The 19,270-nt window shown below is 34.5% G+C and overlaps 1 protein-coding gene across 1 annotated transcript in view; it reads left to right on the top strand.

Annotated features, from left to right (window-relative positions):
• Nucleotides 1–19,270, top strand: part of pdlim4 (PDZ and LIM domain 4) — a 66,679-nt gene that overhangs the window by 22,673 nt on the left and 24,736 nt on the right. Inside the window, exons 2-3 of the mRNA XM_039775448.1 lie at nt 10,307–10,458; nt 19,108–19,192. Of these exons, the coding sequence (XP_039631382.1) occupies nt 10,307–10,458; nt 19,108–19,192 (237 nt within the window). The remainder of the gene's footprint in view (nt 1–10,306; nt 10,459–19,107; nt 19,193–19,270) is intronic.

The raw sequence follows: 19,270 nt of genomic DNA, 5'->3' as shown, positions 1-19,270 counted from the left end.
GATCACAGGGGAGTACATTTTAGCTGATTTTTTACCCAACAGCATTACTTGCAGTAACCGCAATGTCAACAGTTAAACACGCACATATAAAAAATGAAATAATTGTGTAACTTGTCAGATCCCGACAGCTTATACCTTATAATCGAGTAATGTGATATTTGTCCTGCTACGCAGCCTCTACTGCACATCGTCTTTGTTGACAGACCACTGTGGAGACAGATTGTATAAGAAAGCAGTATTAGTTTTTTAATGCATGCAAATTTAATAAACAACAAAATACAGTATGTAAATTATTTTTTCTGTGAAATAGCAGTCTTTGCTAACTAAATTGTAGATAAAGTTACAATTAAAGGCTATTAGGAATAAAAAACATAAGGCAAGAAGTATATACTAAAATTTCAATGCTTTCAGTTCTGTGAAAAAATATATATTTGTGATGTTTTTCATTGTAATATGAACACTGTAAAAACCTTCAAGCATAACTTGTTCTGCTGATGTCCAATGGGTTGCCATTCTATGTATAACCCTTTATTTTATGTTATAACTTTTACAGTAAACACATCCTTCAATGTGCATAAAAGTGAACACTACTTTAAATCAGAATAATACGAAAATGAATAGCACTGATTGTCAGCAGTTCTTTGAAGAATTCAGTATAAATCTGAAATTGCAAGATCAGGTTTAGGGGAGGATAAAAAGCTTACAACAAAGCATTTGAGAAAGGCAATATCACTGTGTATTTGAACTCTCACAATGAATAAGCTGTATGAATAAAAAACATAGTGAAATTTTTAAAGAAACAAACAAAATGCTAGCCCAGCGAGTACAAAACCAACTTATCTAGCTGGAGCATCAAGAGGTCTCATGTGGTCATGTTTTTTGCTTTGTGATTAAGTTTAGTAGCTACACTTTGTTTCAAGTATAGTTTATTTATACTCTTTGAGATAGCCCACTGCTGAATATTTTGAAATTATCCTACCCTCAATCAGTGCATCCTTTATTGAAAATGCCTTTCCTGGTAGTATTGTGTGCAGTACCTGGACCTACCATTGATTATATAAGACTCATAATTTTTACCTGGTTAGTAATGTTAACTTGACAGATTATTTTACTGTCCATACTGAAAGGAAGAAATTAATTAAAGGTGTAATTCCTTGCCCCCTGCTCGCTTCGCTTGCCAACCAGCGCTAAACGCCGTTGTGCACCCCAAGGAGACACAGTCGCTCCTCCGAAACCCCTCTTAAACTGTGATACAATGGGAAACAAATACAGTTTTTTTTACCTCCTCTTTGCTCGAACAGCTGCTGAATTGCTGCCGCTGCTGTGCCATGTGATCTGCATCTCATGCGGCGCTTTGAACGTTTAAAAGCCTGTACAGCAGCTGTCCTTTTGTCTCACTGGCTTGTTTCTGTTCTCCCCTAGACACCCTTAGACACTATTCAATCTCTTTTCGCTGTTCTGTTATTTCACTGAGTAATATTTTCCATTTGTTTACGCTAATGCGATCTTTACTATCATTTTTTGAGTCTTTCGAATTTTCCTACTTCCATTATCTCAAACCTGCACTGCATGTGTATCGCACCAACGTTTTTAAATTCTTTATGACGTTCTACTTTGTCTCTTGGCACAAAGAGAGCACAGGAAGTGTGTCTGCCAAAAGCATTCCAACAACTGAGAGGTTAGATGACCGTGGCCTTGTTTGAAAATGGTTGTAAGTAGGGTATGACTTGCAAAAGTCATCATCTCACAGGACTTGCTTCCAAAGGCTGTAAGTATGATGTGACTTGACCATCTTACGGGATGTGAAAGTGTCTCTCTTCAAAAGATCATGTTTCATCGCAGGAAAAAAAGTCTCGTCTCGTCCCAAGATTTTTTTTATAATAGAGATATATATATATATATTATATTACTGGATATCACCTTGTGTTTCAGTTGTATTACTTAGGCTACTCACACTCTGTCTTCTAGCCTTGTCTAAGCATTCCATATTTTTAGAATTTATTTATCTTCACTGCAGTTTTTCCTTTTAGTCTATAATTCAGACTAGATTACAAGCCTTGCCTGTATTGTCCAGTAAACCTGTCTCACTTCACTAATGTCCAACTTTAAAGAATGTTTCTAGAAGCTTTAGGTGACAATATTATGCTAAGTTCATCAATATAACCCTTCTTTCCATTCATGTGGGGCTGTTATGAATGCAACAGAGTGGGTGAAAATTTGTCATGGGCTGACCTGAGCAAGCTGTGGCATGGCATCATGGTGGTGTACTTGTAAAGCAGTAACAGACATTATGTAAATTATGTACCACCTGAGTACTAAATTAGAAAATATGAAATAAAATAAATCATTAAGTCAATTTATTTTGATTAACTAAAAATATTTAAAAGCATACATTTGATGATACATTTAGACACATCACTACTGATGTCACCTGGGGTCATATGGTGTTTTATATCTTTCACCATCAGACACCCACACCCAGGTAACCTAGCTGGGGCTGATCAGACCCAAGCTTCTGTCCAAGTAATGATTGCCTACAGAATTGCTCCTAAACCACCTAGCCAACTAAAGGCCTGCTGTGCTACCACTGTTATAATTCAGTTAATTTTCTTTAATAGAAAGACCTTACAAAAAAGCAGAAGCTGCCATTTCTAAATCAGAAGTTAAGTACAAGAGAAACAAAACAACCTCTGTAATCACGTGCCATGTGTATGTGTATGTGAAAAACCACTAGCTGCATCATAAATTTCAGTGTGAACCAATAAAAAGTTTTTTGTGTTTTTATTAGCTACCTATTTCTAATGTTAAAATTTGAGCATCTTTCTACCTTCTATATAAAAATTCAACATCATAAGGAAAGATACTAAAATGAATAAACATTATTATAAGTAGTAGTACTAGGAGTAGATTATTTAAAAGTGATATACAATTAAGGAGGAGAGTTTGTCATAAATGACGAGTGAAATGTAAAACAGTGTCAGTGAAAATGTTTCAAATCCCTGTTTGTAATAGTGGTAATAAAAGTATTAGGGAAGTACTGTGAGCCATAAACAAATGCAGAAAAGTCACATATTTTTATGAAGTTCTCTGTATGCCAGATTTAATAGACTGGCAAAAAGCCTATTCCTGACCTTTGGAATCAGTCCTGCTATAAATTTAAAGCAAAAAGACATGTGCCATGAGTTTAAGCTTACGGTTGTCCAGCTCCAGATCACAGGCCTTTAATCTAAGCAGAGAGTATAAATCTGATTACATGCAGTATTTGCACATACATTATGATAATGTACAATCCATAAAAGTATAAATATTTAAACACAGAGATTCTAAATCACATAATTTACTGATTGATCAGTGTTAGCATCACGTAGGCAGACAATGTTATTTAAAACTGTTAAGTAGGTATCAGCTAATTTTGTGCTTAAGTGCATCCAAGAAGAGAATGGGAAGTATTAGGTGTTAAAGTAGCTTCAAACGAAGCACACATATTCATACACCACCATATTCATTCACATCAGTTTAATTTGTAGATAACAACCTGATTTACACATCTTTAGGACTTGGAAAATGCCAAGTACCCAGTGTAGCAATTGTATCAGGAACAGCAGATCTGCTGGGGATGTTAAATATCACATTTTGCAATATATCAAGAATGAGCCACAACCAAAAAATATTCAGCCACTTGTGGTCTTATAGTCAGAATCAGACCACTGATTAACTGTTTGATGGAGATGAATATAATCTGTGCAAAGTATCAGACAGACTAGGCTCGGTGAACAAAGAGACATTTCAGAAGACATATCACAGAATGGTTTGTTATGGTTGTAAATAAAATAAATATTGCTTTGAAACTTCCGTTTCACATCTCAAACATAATGTAAAAAAGCAGACTCCTCATTGTATTTGAACTCAATGTTTATCAAATAAAAACATAGTCATAGTTATTTATATTTTTTAATTTTTTTAATAGTAAGCAAAATTTGCATGTCCTACTATAAAGCTGATTTTAGTCAATGTACTGTGATTTTAAAGCAATTTAACTTAGGGTGCAAACAGTGGCACACCATTGCAATAGGCTGTACAGTTGTAAAAATCTTTAACATTCCAATGTCTGGCTTAGTGGAGTGGAATGGAAGAACCATATCATGTTAGTCACAGGGATTCAATTTCCTGTTTTCATAAATAGTCATCTGTTTTTTTATATCTGCACTTCAGATTTAAACTCTTCGCACTTGAAGAATTTTTTGTGCGAATGTCATGCTGTGTGCTTTTTTACCTCTTATTATGTGTGGTCCTGTACTTTAACAGCTAAAGAGTTCCACTTGAAAACACATTATGTTATCAAAGCTGTCCCCCAGAACTGGACAGTTAAAGTGCCTATATACAGATTGTCCATCCGTTTATCCATCCATCCTGTTGCCTGCTTAATCAATATCAATGAATCTGAGCCTGTCATAGCAACATGGAGTGAAAGGTTGTATCCAAACCTGGCCAAGGTATCAGTGAGAGCACTCATTCATCCACACCCACATTAATTCACATCAGGCTAATTTATAGTTGACAGTTAAACTAATTTGCACATTTTTATAATAAAACTAATTTGCACATTTTTATAATACAGGAATTCCAAAGTTTCCAGAGAATACCCCTAGGAAGAGAAAAGCACACCGGCAGTGAAGGTTTTATCCGTTATCCATTATATGTAGGTTCGTTCCTTGTAGCTAATGCTCCTGGGATAGGCTTAGGACCAAGCAGAGCCTAAATTGGTTTAAGCAGATTGGGAGAAGGTTGTTGGTATTTGGTGCACTATATTAATTCCTGTGGGGAAATTGACTTTTCACATGACCTTTGGAGGTCAGATGCACAATCAGCAATTATCCAGCTCCCCTGGAGCGATTTTCAGGCTAAGGGCCATGCTCAAGGGCACAATGGAGTAGAATCTCTTCCAGCAGTAATGGGATTTGAACTGGCAACCTTCAAGATACCAGCACAGATCCTTAGCCTCAGAATCATTCAATGATTAATCTTAATTATATAAGTTCATATTTCTGGGCAAACAGAGATATACAATATATTGTCCAAAGTAAAAGGCTGCTACCAGATGTACTGTATTGGTGAGTTTGATGTTTACTCCCTTTCTTCTCCCAGTCTGACGTTTCTTGATTGAATAATTCTAACTATCTAGAGATGTGGTAATTCTATCCACAATAAACTACCTTGTCCACTAGGCCACTCATAATAAAGGAAAACTGTCTACCCAGAAAACTTATACAGCATTTCTTTTTTGGTGCAGACTGATACATGCACAGCCATGTTCATAATTGCATAACAATTTGCACAGTGCCAACAAGGGCATCAGCAGCAGGAAACCCAACTACCAGATTAAGGGTTACTCTTATTTACAGCCTCAGTAAGCCACTTTATATTAATTTCCCTAAAACCAAAAGAAAAGCGATTGCTATACATGTCACTTATAAGAATCACCAAAATATCTACAGTCCGTGGTGTAGGCTTGGTGAGGACACCAAGAAGTTTTACGTATTAACTTTATGGATCAACACAAATATTTGGTCAGTTATTTTTGTTGAAGTTAATTTTATTGTTATGGATAGCATCTGGTGCAGCTTGTTCAAGTCAAATGTATAATTTATGTATAAATTATTGTTGCTGCAGCAAGACAGCCGGAAGTGTGACTCATTTTGGTCTATTCATACAAGCCCTGACCTCAGTTTTATCTTTGTTTCTGTACAAAAGTCCTCCATGGCATATATTATGCTTTAGGCAGACTGCCTATAGTGGAAGAAGTCTTGTATGTCCTTACTGGATGAATTCCAAAAAAATCTCATTATTAAAATTAGAAATTTCAGTAGTTTTTAATCGTTCCATATTATTGTTCTTTTTTTCCTCGGGGGTAAAACTGTTGTCTGGATTTAATTTTTTTTGCAAAAAATGAAAATAGTTTGGTATTTATACAAAAAAAAACTATTGTTCATGGAAATTCAGAGCAGCTGAAATTACCAGAAGGAAAAACAGTTTTTGACAAAAGTATCTTGATTGAGTGACTGTGCTTTTCTTGATCAAAAGCCTGTGGTTTTTCAGCTGCAATTATAGGCAATAAATTTAAAATAAATGTTAAAAAATATGCAGTTGTTTAAATGAAGCTTATAAACATTAGATACAAATTGAAAGTGGATTACTGAAAAAAATGTTTTGATAAGAAAACTGATATTTCTAATAATTTGTTATTCGCTATTTGCTTTTGCTTAATGCAGTGCACAGAGTGTCAGATTTGGAATTATCATGAGTTCCAGTAGCCATTTGTATGTAAAAAAGTAATCAAGATAGTAATATTGGTGACTGAAAATGATCTCTTCTCAAAAATCTTAATTTAATAATTGTAAAGCAGATTTTACTTGAAATTAACATGCTCCCCCTATGTTCAGGATGTGTGAGTATTCTTACCACAGTCCAAAGTTAAATTGATTGTCAATGTAATAGAGTTAATGACAGTTGTTTCATATAGGACTGATAACCTGCTTTTTGTCCATTACTGTGAGGAAAGGTTCCATGCTCATTTTACCTTGCACTGGATAAAGGACATTAACAAAATGGATGAAGTGGTACAAAATAAATACATTGAAATCCTGTCTTTACAACACATGAAAAAACTGCATTGTGTCCTTTCTCTGCCCAGCTACTGTTTGCTTTCAGAATTAGGTTTAGGTGAACTTGCTGTAAGTCTCCATTAACTTACTGTAAGTCTCCATTAAAAAAAATGCTGAATACGTGTTTTTTTGTACTGTACTGCTTTGAATTTGAAAAAGCCAGTGAAACTGTGTAATTTGATTTTGTTTGTGCTATATCAATAGAGTTAACTCTTGTCTGTTTGTGTTTTATGTAACTATAGTTAGTTCATACAATCTAATACACTGATATTGCATCTACACACTTGAATGGTAATGCTGCACAACTTGGCAACTTTTTCAAATGATCATATATCAGAATAGCACATATAGTATCTTGAGTGACTGAAAAACCTTACATTGGTGACTTTCCAGTTTTATTGTAGTATAAAAGAAATGCTTCAGAAATTTAAAAATTTAAACGTATCTATTAAGATATCATAAAGCTAGTAAATTAGGCATTACTGTAGATGTTTAGTTAAAATACAATTATAACTTACTAACCAACCCGCGGCGTACCATACGCCCCATAATCAGGCCGGTTTTTTAATAATTTTTAAGCACAGGGAGAAAATTAACATTTGAAAAATCGGTAATGTAATAAATCAGCAAGAAAAGCAACATTGTAACAATGCACGGAACGAACCAACACACAATCGTCCGTGCGGCGCTCATGCTAGTCTGCTGATTTCTCGTTCAGTATACACTGCCTGCTCATGTGCTCACCTCCAACTCGTCACTTGAGTCGTTGTTGTCTTTGCACAGTCCAGATGCACCTGTGACGCACGTAGACTTTTCATTACTCTGTGCAGTTTTGGCTGCCTTTCTATATATAATCCACCAAGACACCCGACCACGGTGGTAGTGAGGTGGGAGGGGGGTGTGTACAAAGTGCAGGAGCATCTAAGAAGACTTGCATGTTTGTTGCAGATGCGAATTGTTGTATGTAGCGTGTAAAACAGTTTGCTATAGTGCACGCGGTCGTGCGTCATAACCGAAAACTCATTTTTTAAAGACTGCTCAGTTCATTGTGTTTTAACCTCAGTTGTAAAGAAATGTTTTAAGGATCCCATGGGATACCCCTCGCAAACCGCTTTACACGCTGCATATGGCGATTAACCTCCACAAGAAACATGCCTCTATGAACAGTCAACGTGAGTCGGAGCTGCATGTGACCTCTACGACAAACGAATATAAATGACGCCGGTTTTTCTGTGTCATCGCGTCTGAGTTGGTGGGCGTGGCTCTGTGAGTTGTCGCCGTATCCAATGGTCTAGGAGTTGGTGGGCGTGGCTCCTTCCTGCTTGCGCCATAGGTGTCTCACTTGTCGGCGGCTTAGTGAATCCATGTCCCTTCCAGCGTGCTTTCCATGGTTGTCTTGCCTTAGTGAATTATATATATAGATTATAATTTTAGCATACTGTATGTATCAATACATGCTAATTTACAGTGTTTTAGAAGAAAGTAAAATGACATTTATCTTAATGCCCTCAGAACTTATATTTATTCAAATAAATTGATTAATTATTGCTATTGTTTTTATTTTATAGTTCTTTAAATAAAATCAGGCTGAGATAAATGAAAAATATTTAAGGTTTCCTTGTTTTCTTTGTAAGATTTTTTTCATACATAAAACAATATCACGTTAATAAAACTGTACAGAGATCAAAATTTCAGAGTAGAATTTATTGTTTAGTAAAATTAGAGAATCAGTTAAGGGACTTTTCCAAGGCATTGCAATCTTGAAAATGAGCATTTCTTTTAATATAAAGTTCCATTTTAAAACAATATTTATTGGTATAAATTATTTTAAATAGTTTTTTCATTTTTTTTCAGAATTTTTGTTTAATTCATATGAAATTATTTTGGTTTACTTTTTTAATAACCCACAACATTGATTAGTGGAAATTATATCCGTCCATTGTCTGAACTGAATTCAGTTGTAGGATTGGGGGAGCCAGGGATATTCTGACAGCATTGGATGCAATACAGGAATCAGCCCTGAGTGGGTTGCTGATCTACAGCAGACATCATTTACACACCCATTTGAAACCAGTTTGAAGTTGCCATTCATACTAGTGTGCATATTATTGAGCAATAGGAGGAAAGCCTATTGTAAACTGGTGAAAACTACACACAAACATTGGCTGTATTGGGATTCAAACCTAGTCTTCTGGTGCAGGAAAGCAGCAGTTAACAACTAAGCCATCATGATGTAAATGCTGTAATCAATCTCTATTCATGGTATGACTAGCCAACATACAGAATAATATTAATATGTAAAAAATATAAACTGAGAAAAATCTGTAACTTGATGAATTTTTACCTGCACGAAGACTGCATGATTATATGTTACTGTGTCCAACTGTGTCATGTAAAAAGTTGTGTTTGAAAGGCATGCTCATTTATAATTATAATATCAACAATAACATTTTATTACATGTACGCCAAATGATTCTTTATCAAGTAGTAATGCTCCCAGGGTTATTACCTAACCAAGCAAGATTGATGGTCAGAGTGCTCTCCTCTTGTTTGTATAATTTCTGCTGTTGTAATCTGAGTTGCATTTTTTACATTGTTGTAATTTGACTGTGTTGTTAGCAAAATGTTTGCTTTTACCCGGACGTTTCAGATTCACAATTAATTGTAGAAAATTTGTTTATGTTGTAGGGCTGGCATCAGCTGCCAGAACGAATACTTTTGGTCTTTATATGGCTCTTTTATCTGTCTTGCTATCCTTAAAAGGACTGCTTGCTTCTGCCACACTAGATAGAATTCTGTTTGCAATTTTGGGCTTGCCGTTTTTATAGGCGCACGTGCTGCTGTCCTTGAACCTGCTCATTTGCATGATGGAATGCCAGTTTATGTTATTGGTGACTCATCCCTGGCTGTTGCAAACTTGCCAGTGCCATAATAATATGTTTATATGGGGATAGGTTGAAGTTTTCTAATGAAATAGATTTTGTTTTTTGTTATTGAGAATTAAACATGAATACAGTACTGTATGCTGGTACCTCTTTGGTTATCATTAAATACATCAAATATGACATAGTGTATCACAGAAAAAAAATAACCAGGCCTATATTGAAAATTCTGTTATTCTTTAATTTAGACTCTCTTGAAATTTGTTGCTTATACCAATACGTGTTCTCCTAATATTTGTGTCTGCTTAAAATGATAAATGTTAATTTCATTATGGATCGCTACTACTCATATTGTTTATATAAATGTACAACTATTAGAAAAAAAGGTGTTAAGTATACAACATTCTTACCTTTTGTGACAGAATTAAAAATAGAGATTTTAACAGTTTGCTTTAACAGCTGTTTTTTAGGATGTACTTTTGGTTCAAAAAGAAATCTTCTGTTTGCCTTTGTCAATTGTGTTGTTGTATTTACATAATTTGTTTTGTGAACAGATTTAAGAAGACACATCTTTACTAGCTCTTGCTAACCTTGTGAGCTGTTTATTAATAATGCGAAACAAAAGACATGTTGTTCTAGTACTAGTTGACTGTGTATGCTATACATTATGTGACATTCTGCCTGACAGTAGTAAATTTTAAAAACTAAGGGATTAATGTTTGGCTATTATGGTAAAAGTCAAACTTGTCTTTGTTTTTACAGATAACTCCTGGAAGCAAAGCCGCTCAAGCTGACCTATGTCCTGGTGATATCATCCTTGCAATTAATGGTGTTAATACAGAAAGCATGACACATATGGATGCCCAGAACAAGATAAAAGCATGCACAGACCAACTGTTGCTGTCTGTTAACAGGTGAATCATATTTTTAGGTTCTGTGTAAATATATGAAAAATCAGTATGCACAATTAATGTTTTTCAATCACACATGGAAATAGTTGCTAGTTTTATTAATTTATAATTCTTAGTTTGTTCACTTAACTAATACATTTATCAATCATTAAGAGTTCATAGAAAAATATAAGTAAATTCTTACTTTACACAGTAATACCATTGTTCTGTTAAATATAAATTTTTTGTAGCTCACTTGCACATTTTTACACGTAAGCTTTATTATTTTTATGTGGCATAGCACTGGTTGCAGGTCTATGCACACTGTACATAAATTTGTCCATTGTAATCTTGTGGAAGACTTTATTTCTAAAAGTTCATGCATGGATTGTTTTTAGAATTCGTTTGATCGTGTTTTTTCTGTTTTTGTGGAAATGGGGTATTTTCACATTTTAAAATTATTTTAAAAGAATCTATAAAAGGTTTTGTGTATAATATGCTAAAATAAAACAATATAGATGTTCAGAAAATAATTGAAAGCTTTAGTCTTTTTGAAACACACTGTCCTCACCTATTGTACTGTGATAAACTGTATTCCCACACTGAAGTTAAGGTACCTTTGTTGCAGTGTTTACATTGCAAATATCTTAAGAATCTGTTTTAAGAAATCACAAAGCCATAGACCATTCCCCTATTTGATGTACAAAGTGCCAAAAAATATAATACCAAATGCAGAACATTTGCAAAAGTGCCATATTATTTCATTCAGTCTTATTTCTTGATAGAACAAGAGAGAGTTAATGCTTTAAAAAAGAATCTTATCCTTGGTAAAAGGGAAAAAGATTTTACTGCAAATTTTGCATTTTAAGTACATTCCTCAAAAGGCTACTAAAGTCTAGTGCATAATTCTTTTTCTGACAAGAGTCTTGCTTATGCAACAGCATGAACTTAGAGAGGCCCAGCTAAACTGTTTCCTCAGGGAATCTATTGTCTAGCTATCAAGTCTCTTTAACCTTGGCAAGTTTTTAAAAGATATTTTCTGCAGCATTTTAAGATCATTTTCTGAAATTAAAATTAGTAAGCAAGATATAGTACATGGACAGTTTATTGGCAGCAGCATTTTAATTTTGTTTTTGGCTATCAAAATGAATTATAATGAGTAACAGACAAGAAAAGACAGTATTTCCATACCTTCAAATCTAAAATATATTTTATAGATATGCAGTATTTTCATGATCATTGTAACAAACGAACAGAAGGGTGATATTTGAGATGCAAAAAAAGATCTTATTTTAGAAAGTGATTTAATTGGTACAAGAAGAAAAGCGAGTTTCCATCAGCATTAACATGGAAAGTGACAAAATTGAGCTTAGAATACAGATTTCTGCATATTCAAAGTAATGATACAAATCACTACACCACTGATAAACGTTACATTTATTGAAGAAAATAAGTTACACTAAAAGTTATGGCAGCAGTAAACATCCCTCTGTATTTCAAAGAGAAGTATAGTTAGACAGAACCAGATTAACTGTCTAATTAAGTAAGGTATTCAGTAACCCCAAGAATTGACTTAATATTAAGAGACTGTATGGGCTGTAACCAATGTGGGTTAGTCATCCCTGATGTATGGAAATAAGTAATGCATATTAGTATAAGTGGTATCTTCTTTATGAACAATTAGAATACAATTACTGGGGTTTTCAAGGGTACTGTTGTTTCCATTCAGATACAGTGAAGACTGTCAGGTTGAATTTCTCATGGCATGACCGACCTAACTCGGATAAATTCAGTAAAGGTTCCTCTCTACTAGGAATTACTTCTTAATTTAGCTGAGCATTTCAGAAAACATTATGAACTTTAAAGAAAATACAGTGTTTGTGTATGTACATTGGTGTGAAAAACTATTTGCCCCCTTCCTGATTTCTTATTCTTTTGCATGTTTGTCACACAAAATGTTTCTGATCATCAAACACATTTAACCATTAGTCAAATATAACACAAGTAAACACAAAATGCAGTTTTTAAATGATGGTTTTATTATTTAGGGAGAAAAAAAAATCCAAACCTACGTGGCCCTGTGTGAAAAAGTATTTGCCCCCTGAACCTAATAACTGGTTGGGCCACCCTTAGCAGCAATAACTGCAATCAAGCGTTTGCGATAACTTGCAGTGAGTCTTTTACAGTGCTCTGGAGGAATTTTGGCCCACTCATCTTTGCAGAATTGTTGTAATTCAGCTTTATTCAAGGGTTTTCTAGCATGAACCGCCTTTTTAAGGTCATGCCATAGCATCTCAATTGGATTCAGGTCAGGACTTTTGACTAGGCCACTCCAAAGTCTTCATTTTGTTTTTCTTCAGCCATTCAGAGGTGGATTTGCTTGTGTGTTTTGGGCCATTGTCCTGTTGCAGCACCCAAGATCACTTCAGCTTGAGTTGACGAACAGATGGCCGGACATTCTCCTTCAGGATTTTTTGGTAGACAGTAGAATTCATGGTTCCATCTATCGCAGCAAGCCTTCCAGGTCCTGAAGCAGCAAAACAACCCCAGACCATCACACTACCACCGCCATATTTTACTGTTGGTATGATGTTCTTTTCTGAAATGCTGTGTTCCTTTTACGCCAGATGTAACGGGACATTTGCCTTCCAAAAAGTTCAACTTTTGTCTCATCAGTCCACAAGGTATTTTCCCAAAAGTCTTGGCAATCATTGAGATGTTTCTTAGCAAAATTGAGACGAGCCCTAATGTTCTTTTTGCTTAACAGTGGTTTGCATCTTGGAAATCTGCCATGCAGGCCGTTTTTGCCCAGTCTCTTTCTTATGGTGGAGTCGTGAACACTGACCTTAATTGAGGCAAGTGAGGCCTGCAGTTCTTTAGACGTTGTCCTGTGGTCTTTTGTGACCTCTCGGATGAGTCGTCTCTGCGCTCTTGGGGTAATTTTGGTCGGCCGGCCACTCCTGGGAAGGTTCACCATTGTTCCATGTTTTTGCCATTTGTGGATAATGGCTCTCACTGTGGTTCGCTGGAGTCCCAAAGCTTTAGAAATGGCTTTATAACCTTTACCAGACTGATAGATCTCAATTACTTCTGTTTTCATTTGTTCCTGAATTTCTTTGGATCTTGGCATGATGTCTAGCTTTTGAGTTGCTTTTGGTCTGCTACTCTGTGTCAGGCAGCTCCTATTTAAGTGATTTGTGACATGTAGGTTTGGATTTTTTTTCTCTCTAAATAATAAAAACCATCATTTAAAAACTGCATTTTGTGTTTACTTGTGTTATATTTGACTAATGGTTAAATGTGTTTAATGATCAGAAACATTTTGTGTGACAAACATGCAAAAGAATAAGAAATCAGGAAGGGGGCAAATAGTTTTTCACACAACTGTATGTGTGTGTATGTGTATTTGTGTTTTAACTTTAAGGTGAAACATTTCAGATACATACACTGACCAACTGTGTCAAGTGGAATTCCTAAATGCTTTGTTAGTTTTTATCATCCCAAATTATTTTAATTACATTTTAAAAAAAAAGAAAAGCTAAAAATTTGCATTACATTGCTAATATTTTAGGAGTCAACTTGTGCACACTAATGAAGAGAACCAATCTTTGCAGTTTTTTTTTGTAAAATAAAAGAAAATAAATACTTTTTAGCTGTAATGTAATGTATTACTCACTAACTGGTCAGGTCGAAGGCTGGCCTATGTATACACTGACATATACACAAAATGTTACATTGATGAGGAAAGAGAAAATAATATTTGACATTGTTTTTGAATGTTACTGTATCATCTTTGGTAGAAATTGGCATTATATAGCTAATGTAAATATCAAAATGTCTAAAAATATTAAAAGTATTCTAAAACTAATAATATTTGCTCTGCTGCACTAGTGCATCATTAATGGCTTCTGATATATTTTCCTTGGCATAAATGAGGTGTTAATCTTTCATTTTTTAGAAGCTACTGACATATTTGCTTCCAGTGGAATGTTGTCATTCAGTTTTTATACTAATACAAACTAGTTTTGATTTTTTAAATAAATTACACAAAACAAGTGCAAAAATATTTTTTAGCTCAGTTTCATAGTTTAGCCAGGCAAACCTACTGAATTGAAAAAGCTGTTGTAGGAGCTGTATTAAATTTTGATGCAGTTTAACAAAATGATACCCTGTAGCTGCATTCTAGGTAAAAGGAGCCAAGAAATGGGAAGGTATAGCTTTTTTTACAAGTTCTTGAAAAATGATTCTTGTAATAAACAGCAAGTCATATTTCTTTGTCTACAGAATATAAAAAAGACTGTGATCATAGTGTGTGGAGACATTGCTATTTACAAATTCTGTGTTGATTCAAATGTTAATAACAGTTCCTGCACTTAATGAGCTGAATTAGCTGTTCATTTCTAGCCTTTATGTATAGTGTGATTGTATTAGGATGTTTCCATTATTATGCTAGAAAGTAACTGACTCTTGAATAATTTGTTCCAAACAATTCTATTGTATTTTTGTAAGACTAATTGCTCTTACTGACTGCATGAATGAACACAGTCTACCTTTTAAAAGTGAGTTATATTTTAAAATAATAGTATAGAAGCTGCTTTTAGTACTGTAGTACTGTTTTGATGATTTATTACAGAGCAGAGAGGCACAGTGGGTTGCCACTGTGCCACTTAAAGGATGCAGCTATATATATATTAAATCCAGTAATTGAATATTGTCTATGCTGAGTTTACATTTTCTTCCTATGTCTGTACTGTATTGTTTTTTCTCCCGTGTCCCTAAAGACATGTAGATTAGGTTTTCTGGCAATTCTAAAGTGTGAGTATGTGTGTGAGTGGGCCCTGCTCTATACTGGTGCCTTGTTCAGTGCTGTTTCCCAGCTTGTGCCTAGTGCTGCACAGATAGGCCCTGACCTCCTGATTACCAGAATCGGATTAAACCAGTTTGAGAAGGTCATGTTTTAGTGATTTATTGTCATATTGAATTACACTGAATAACACACTTAAATTTTACCTTTTCATTTGACTGTTTAGAATAGTTGTAGTTAAAAACAGTGCTTGAGAAGAACTGATCATTTATATCAGCATAGCCACAGAATTTACATGTAACTTACGGTACATGTCAAAAATAATGTGAAGCATGTATTTCAAGGTTCCAAGACACTAGTTACAATTATATTTTTAATAATTATTTCTCTTATATGTAGGTTTTGTGTGTGAAAGGATATTTTGTGACATTTTGGCTTTTTTTTTTCTTCTATGCTGTATATGGCAGGGAATCACTACTTTTAAAATGAAAATTAATAAAAGCGAATTCTTTTTAAAAAGCAGATAGCATCATTGACAATTTGTTTTAAGATTTACTTCTGTTTCATTAACCTTCCCTAAATTGTTTCCTGGTTATACTTCATATTTCTTAACATATCTCATGCATGTTCATTTAATACAGAAATGCAAGAATGAGCTGCACTCTGAAAATATAATGATCAATGATTGTGTATATATATATACATGTGAAACACCTCTTTTACTAAATTCTAAACCATTACCTCACTCAACCACAATTATGACAGATGAAATAGGTGACCTCATTTGGAACAAGCTGTGATTTTTTTCCACCAGAAAGATCATTACAGAAGTCTCTTTGTTAGATTAATTGCACAGTCAAGCTACTGTGTAGGTAAAGGGATTGGCCTTTAACAGATGTTGTGCTGTGGAGTACTTCTGGGTTTTAATATAGTACCCACACTTACTGCATGTAAAGGGAATTGAAAAACTAAACTAATCATATCATTATCACTGGCTAAGTCTTCATTTGTTCTTTTATGTAACCATTCATTTTCTCCACATTAGGGGGGAAATATTCTTTGAATACAAGACTTAATATGGTTAGCATTGATGTTCCCTAAGGAAAATTTCAGGAAGGTCAGTCAAGAGTCATACATGTATTTGTTGTTGTAAGCATTTGTAGAAAATTGTATAAAGGTTTGACTTAAAGGACTAGGATGCCAACATTGATTTATTTTGATGTATACTTAAGAGGTTTGGATTTGAGATGAAGAGAATATGTAAAGTAAAAGGGCAGAATTTCATGTTTTATCTCAGGTTATATTTAATATATGCATTAACATTTTAGTACTGTATTGAGATGCCAGATTTCATCTGAGAAAATAATTTATTAGATTTATATTAAGAAGCTTGGTTGTAAAAAATTTACAATACTGCTTTACAAACACTACACCTTTATCAGAGGCACTATATAAATAAAATGTATTATTTTATTATTATTTTACAACATATCACTTCATACAATATTAACTAAGAAAGCTGAGTAAACAAGCTGTATCAAAATAGGACTAAATCTGAAATAAGACTAAACTACAGTATATGCTGAAAAATATTTACATCATCATTTGATATTTTAAGAAATGTGGATAGTATTACTAAATCAAAATGTCAACTTTCCAAGCATATTTTAAGAATTAACCATAAATAACAAGTAGGCTTTTTCTTATATTTAAAAGCACCAGTTATCTCTTCCTTATACAGTCAAACACTGCTTAAAACAATTTTGAACTAACAGTTTAGTCATATCCTGCTCTATTTATGACATTGCTCACCAAAAACTCACCTTGCTTAGTATTTCCATGAGCCTGCAGGTACTGACTTGTTAAAACATGTGTAAGTTTGGTTATTTTAATTTGTAAAACTGATGAATTACTCATTGTCTGTCCCATCATGTTGTTTTATTCAAAATCTGGTGAGCCAATCAGAGAAATATGAGACAGCCAGGACTATTGTTCTGTATTGACCCAGTATTCCTATTGATAAAACTCATAGATAACTGTATTGAAAGGAAAGCAAAGAAGAAAAGTATGCCTATATTATTTGAATGAACAGAAAATATTTTATAACAGTCAAGAGCATCCAAATAGTGTCTTATCACACTTGGAATAATAATAATAACGTTCCAAATGCAAATGTGGTGAGGTAAATATATAATAAACTAGCTGAAATACCCAGCTTTGCCCGGGAGGAAAATTTTTTTTTTTTAATTGTTTGAGAAAAATATATAATTAAAAAAAAACAACTTAAATTAACAAACAATGAAGACTCACTAATGTGCTTGTCCTGCAGTATGTATGTTATTATCCAATTGATGCTCGGGAACTGGCCAACTCTATTTAATTTCAAAAGCAACAGGGGCGCAGTGGTGCTCAAACATGAAGAACGCTGGCAGTCACCTCCAGTTCGCCCTTTGGTTGCTGTTCTGAGTTTCAGCTGGATGATAATATGCATATAACACCACAAGATCACCCCCACCCTACCCAGAAGGGGGTGGGTTAGGGTTGATTTCACCCTACAATATTTTTAGTCGACCAATGTGTACCAGGTTTCATGAAAATCACTCTAGCTGTTCAGAAGTGATGCTGGAACATACATACACACGCACACATACATTGACTTTTATATATATATATATATAGAAAAATAAAGAGAAGTCAGATGAAACAATACTGTCTTGTCAGTGGTGCAGGGTCATTAACTTTTCTTTTGCTTTACACACCAAACAAAAACATTCCTATTTTTACCAACATAGACCATGTTTGTGTCTTTCTCTGTTTGAATCATGTTATCTTCCTCCCGCCAATGAGACTTCAGTTCAGCTCTCCTCTGGCTGTAAGGTGCCAGGATAGAGCTGCCTTTAGCAGCCTAGGATTTGCTACAACCCTGAGCCCTCTATCTTTTAAAGGGATAGGTCTGTAAAGTAGCTCTTTGGCCTTCATTCCCTAAGAACATTAACATGGTTTGATTTGGTACTGTGTGGTACACCTAGAAGTTATCTTTGACTTATTTCTAATTGAGGAGCACGACTCCACTCCACGGTTATCTGTCAACTAGGAGGTCTTTTAGCCCATCACTAGCTGTCCATAGCTTTTCTCCTCACTTGACGTTACCTGCCTTCTGTCACACTGGTGAGATTAGGATGTTTCTACCTAGGCCACTATTCCATTTTCCCATAGTGCCCCTGATTGTTCATTTCCAGAAAGGGGAAGGTACATGACAGAGTCTGTCACCCTCTAGCAATCCCTGCCTTCTCACACTGGTATACCAATTTTGCTCTTTTCCTGACAGTGTGAGTCTCTCTTGCCTGGGGAGAATTTGGATTGGATTTTAGCTTGCTTTGTGCCAACATGATTCAATAACTATATTTACTTGTGAGTGATGCTGTTAATGAGCTTATTATGGATGTTAATGGATGTTTGTGGAGTCAAAAGTAGACTAGACAGATTTGTGCTGGGGCTGAAAGATACATAATGTAGTTATGGGGAAGCAGAATAGGTGCTGCTAGCTATTAAAAACGTTTAAAACGTTTGTGTGCATGCCAGTGTTTGTTGCTTTTATTTGTATTTTTTCTGTCTCCATGTGAAGCTTATTTTTCTGTCTCCCGTGAAGCTTATTTTTGTGTTTAATAAAAAGCTCTTATCTCATTATGATATTTTTCTCGGACAATTTCTTTTGAATATCGGTATGCCAAGAAATGGCACTTTTCCAGCAACAACATGTTAAACACATTAATTCTTTAAAAAGCAATAATTAAATATTTCTGACCAAAATATCCAATAGGCTGCATTACAATAGTGTAGAATATTACTATATTGTCTTTTTTGTGTAGGGGTGAAGGAAAGAGTTGGTCTCCAACTGTAATAGAAGATGGAAAAAGAAATCAATTAAAAGATAACGTGGAGCCTGAACTTCAGGTATGAAGCATTCTTGTTGGTTTAAATGTTCCTTTTTTATTTTTTTTATAAGTAATGTATATTTACAAAGAAGAGAGG

The sequence above is a fragment of the Polypterus senegalus genome, chromosome 13 (genome assembly GCF_016835505.1).
Source record: "Polypterus senegalus isolate Bchr_013 chromosome 13, ASM1683550v1, whole genome shotgun sequence".
Classification (NCBI taxonomy): domain Eukaryota; kingdom Metazoa; phylum Chordata; class Cladistia; order Polypteriformes; family Polypteridae; genus Polypterus; species Polypterus senegalus.
Note: the sequence above shows the minus strand (reverse complement) of the source record. Positions and strands in the feature narration are given on the sequence as shown.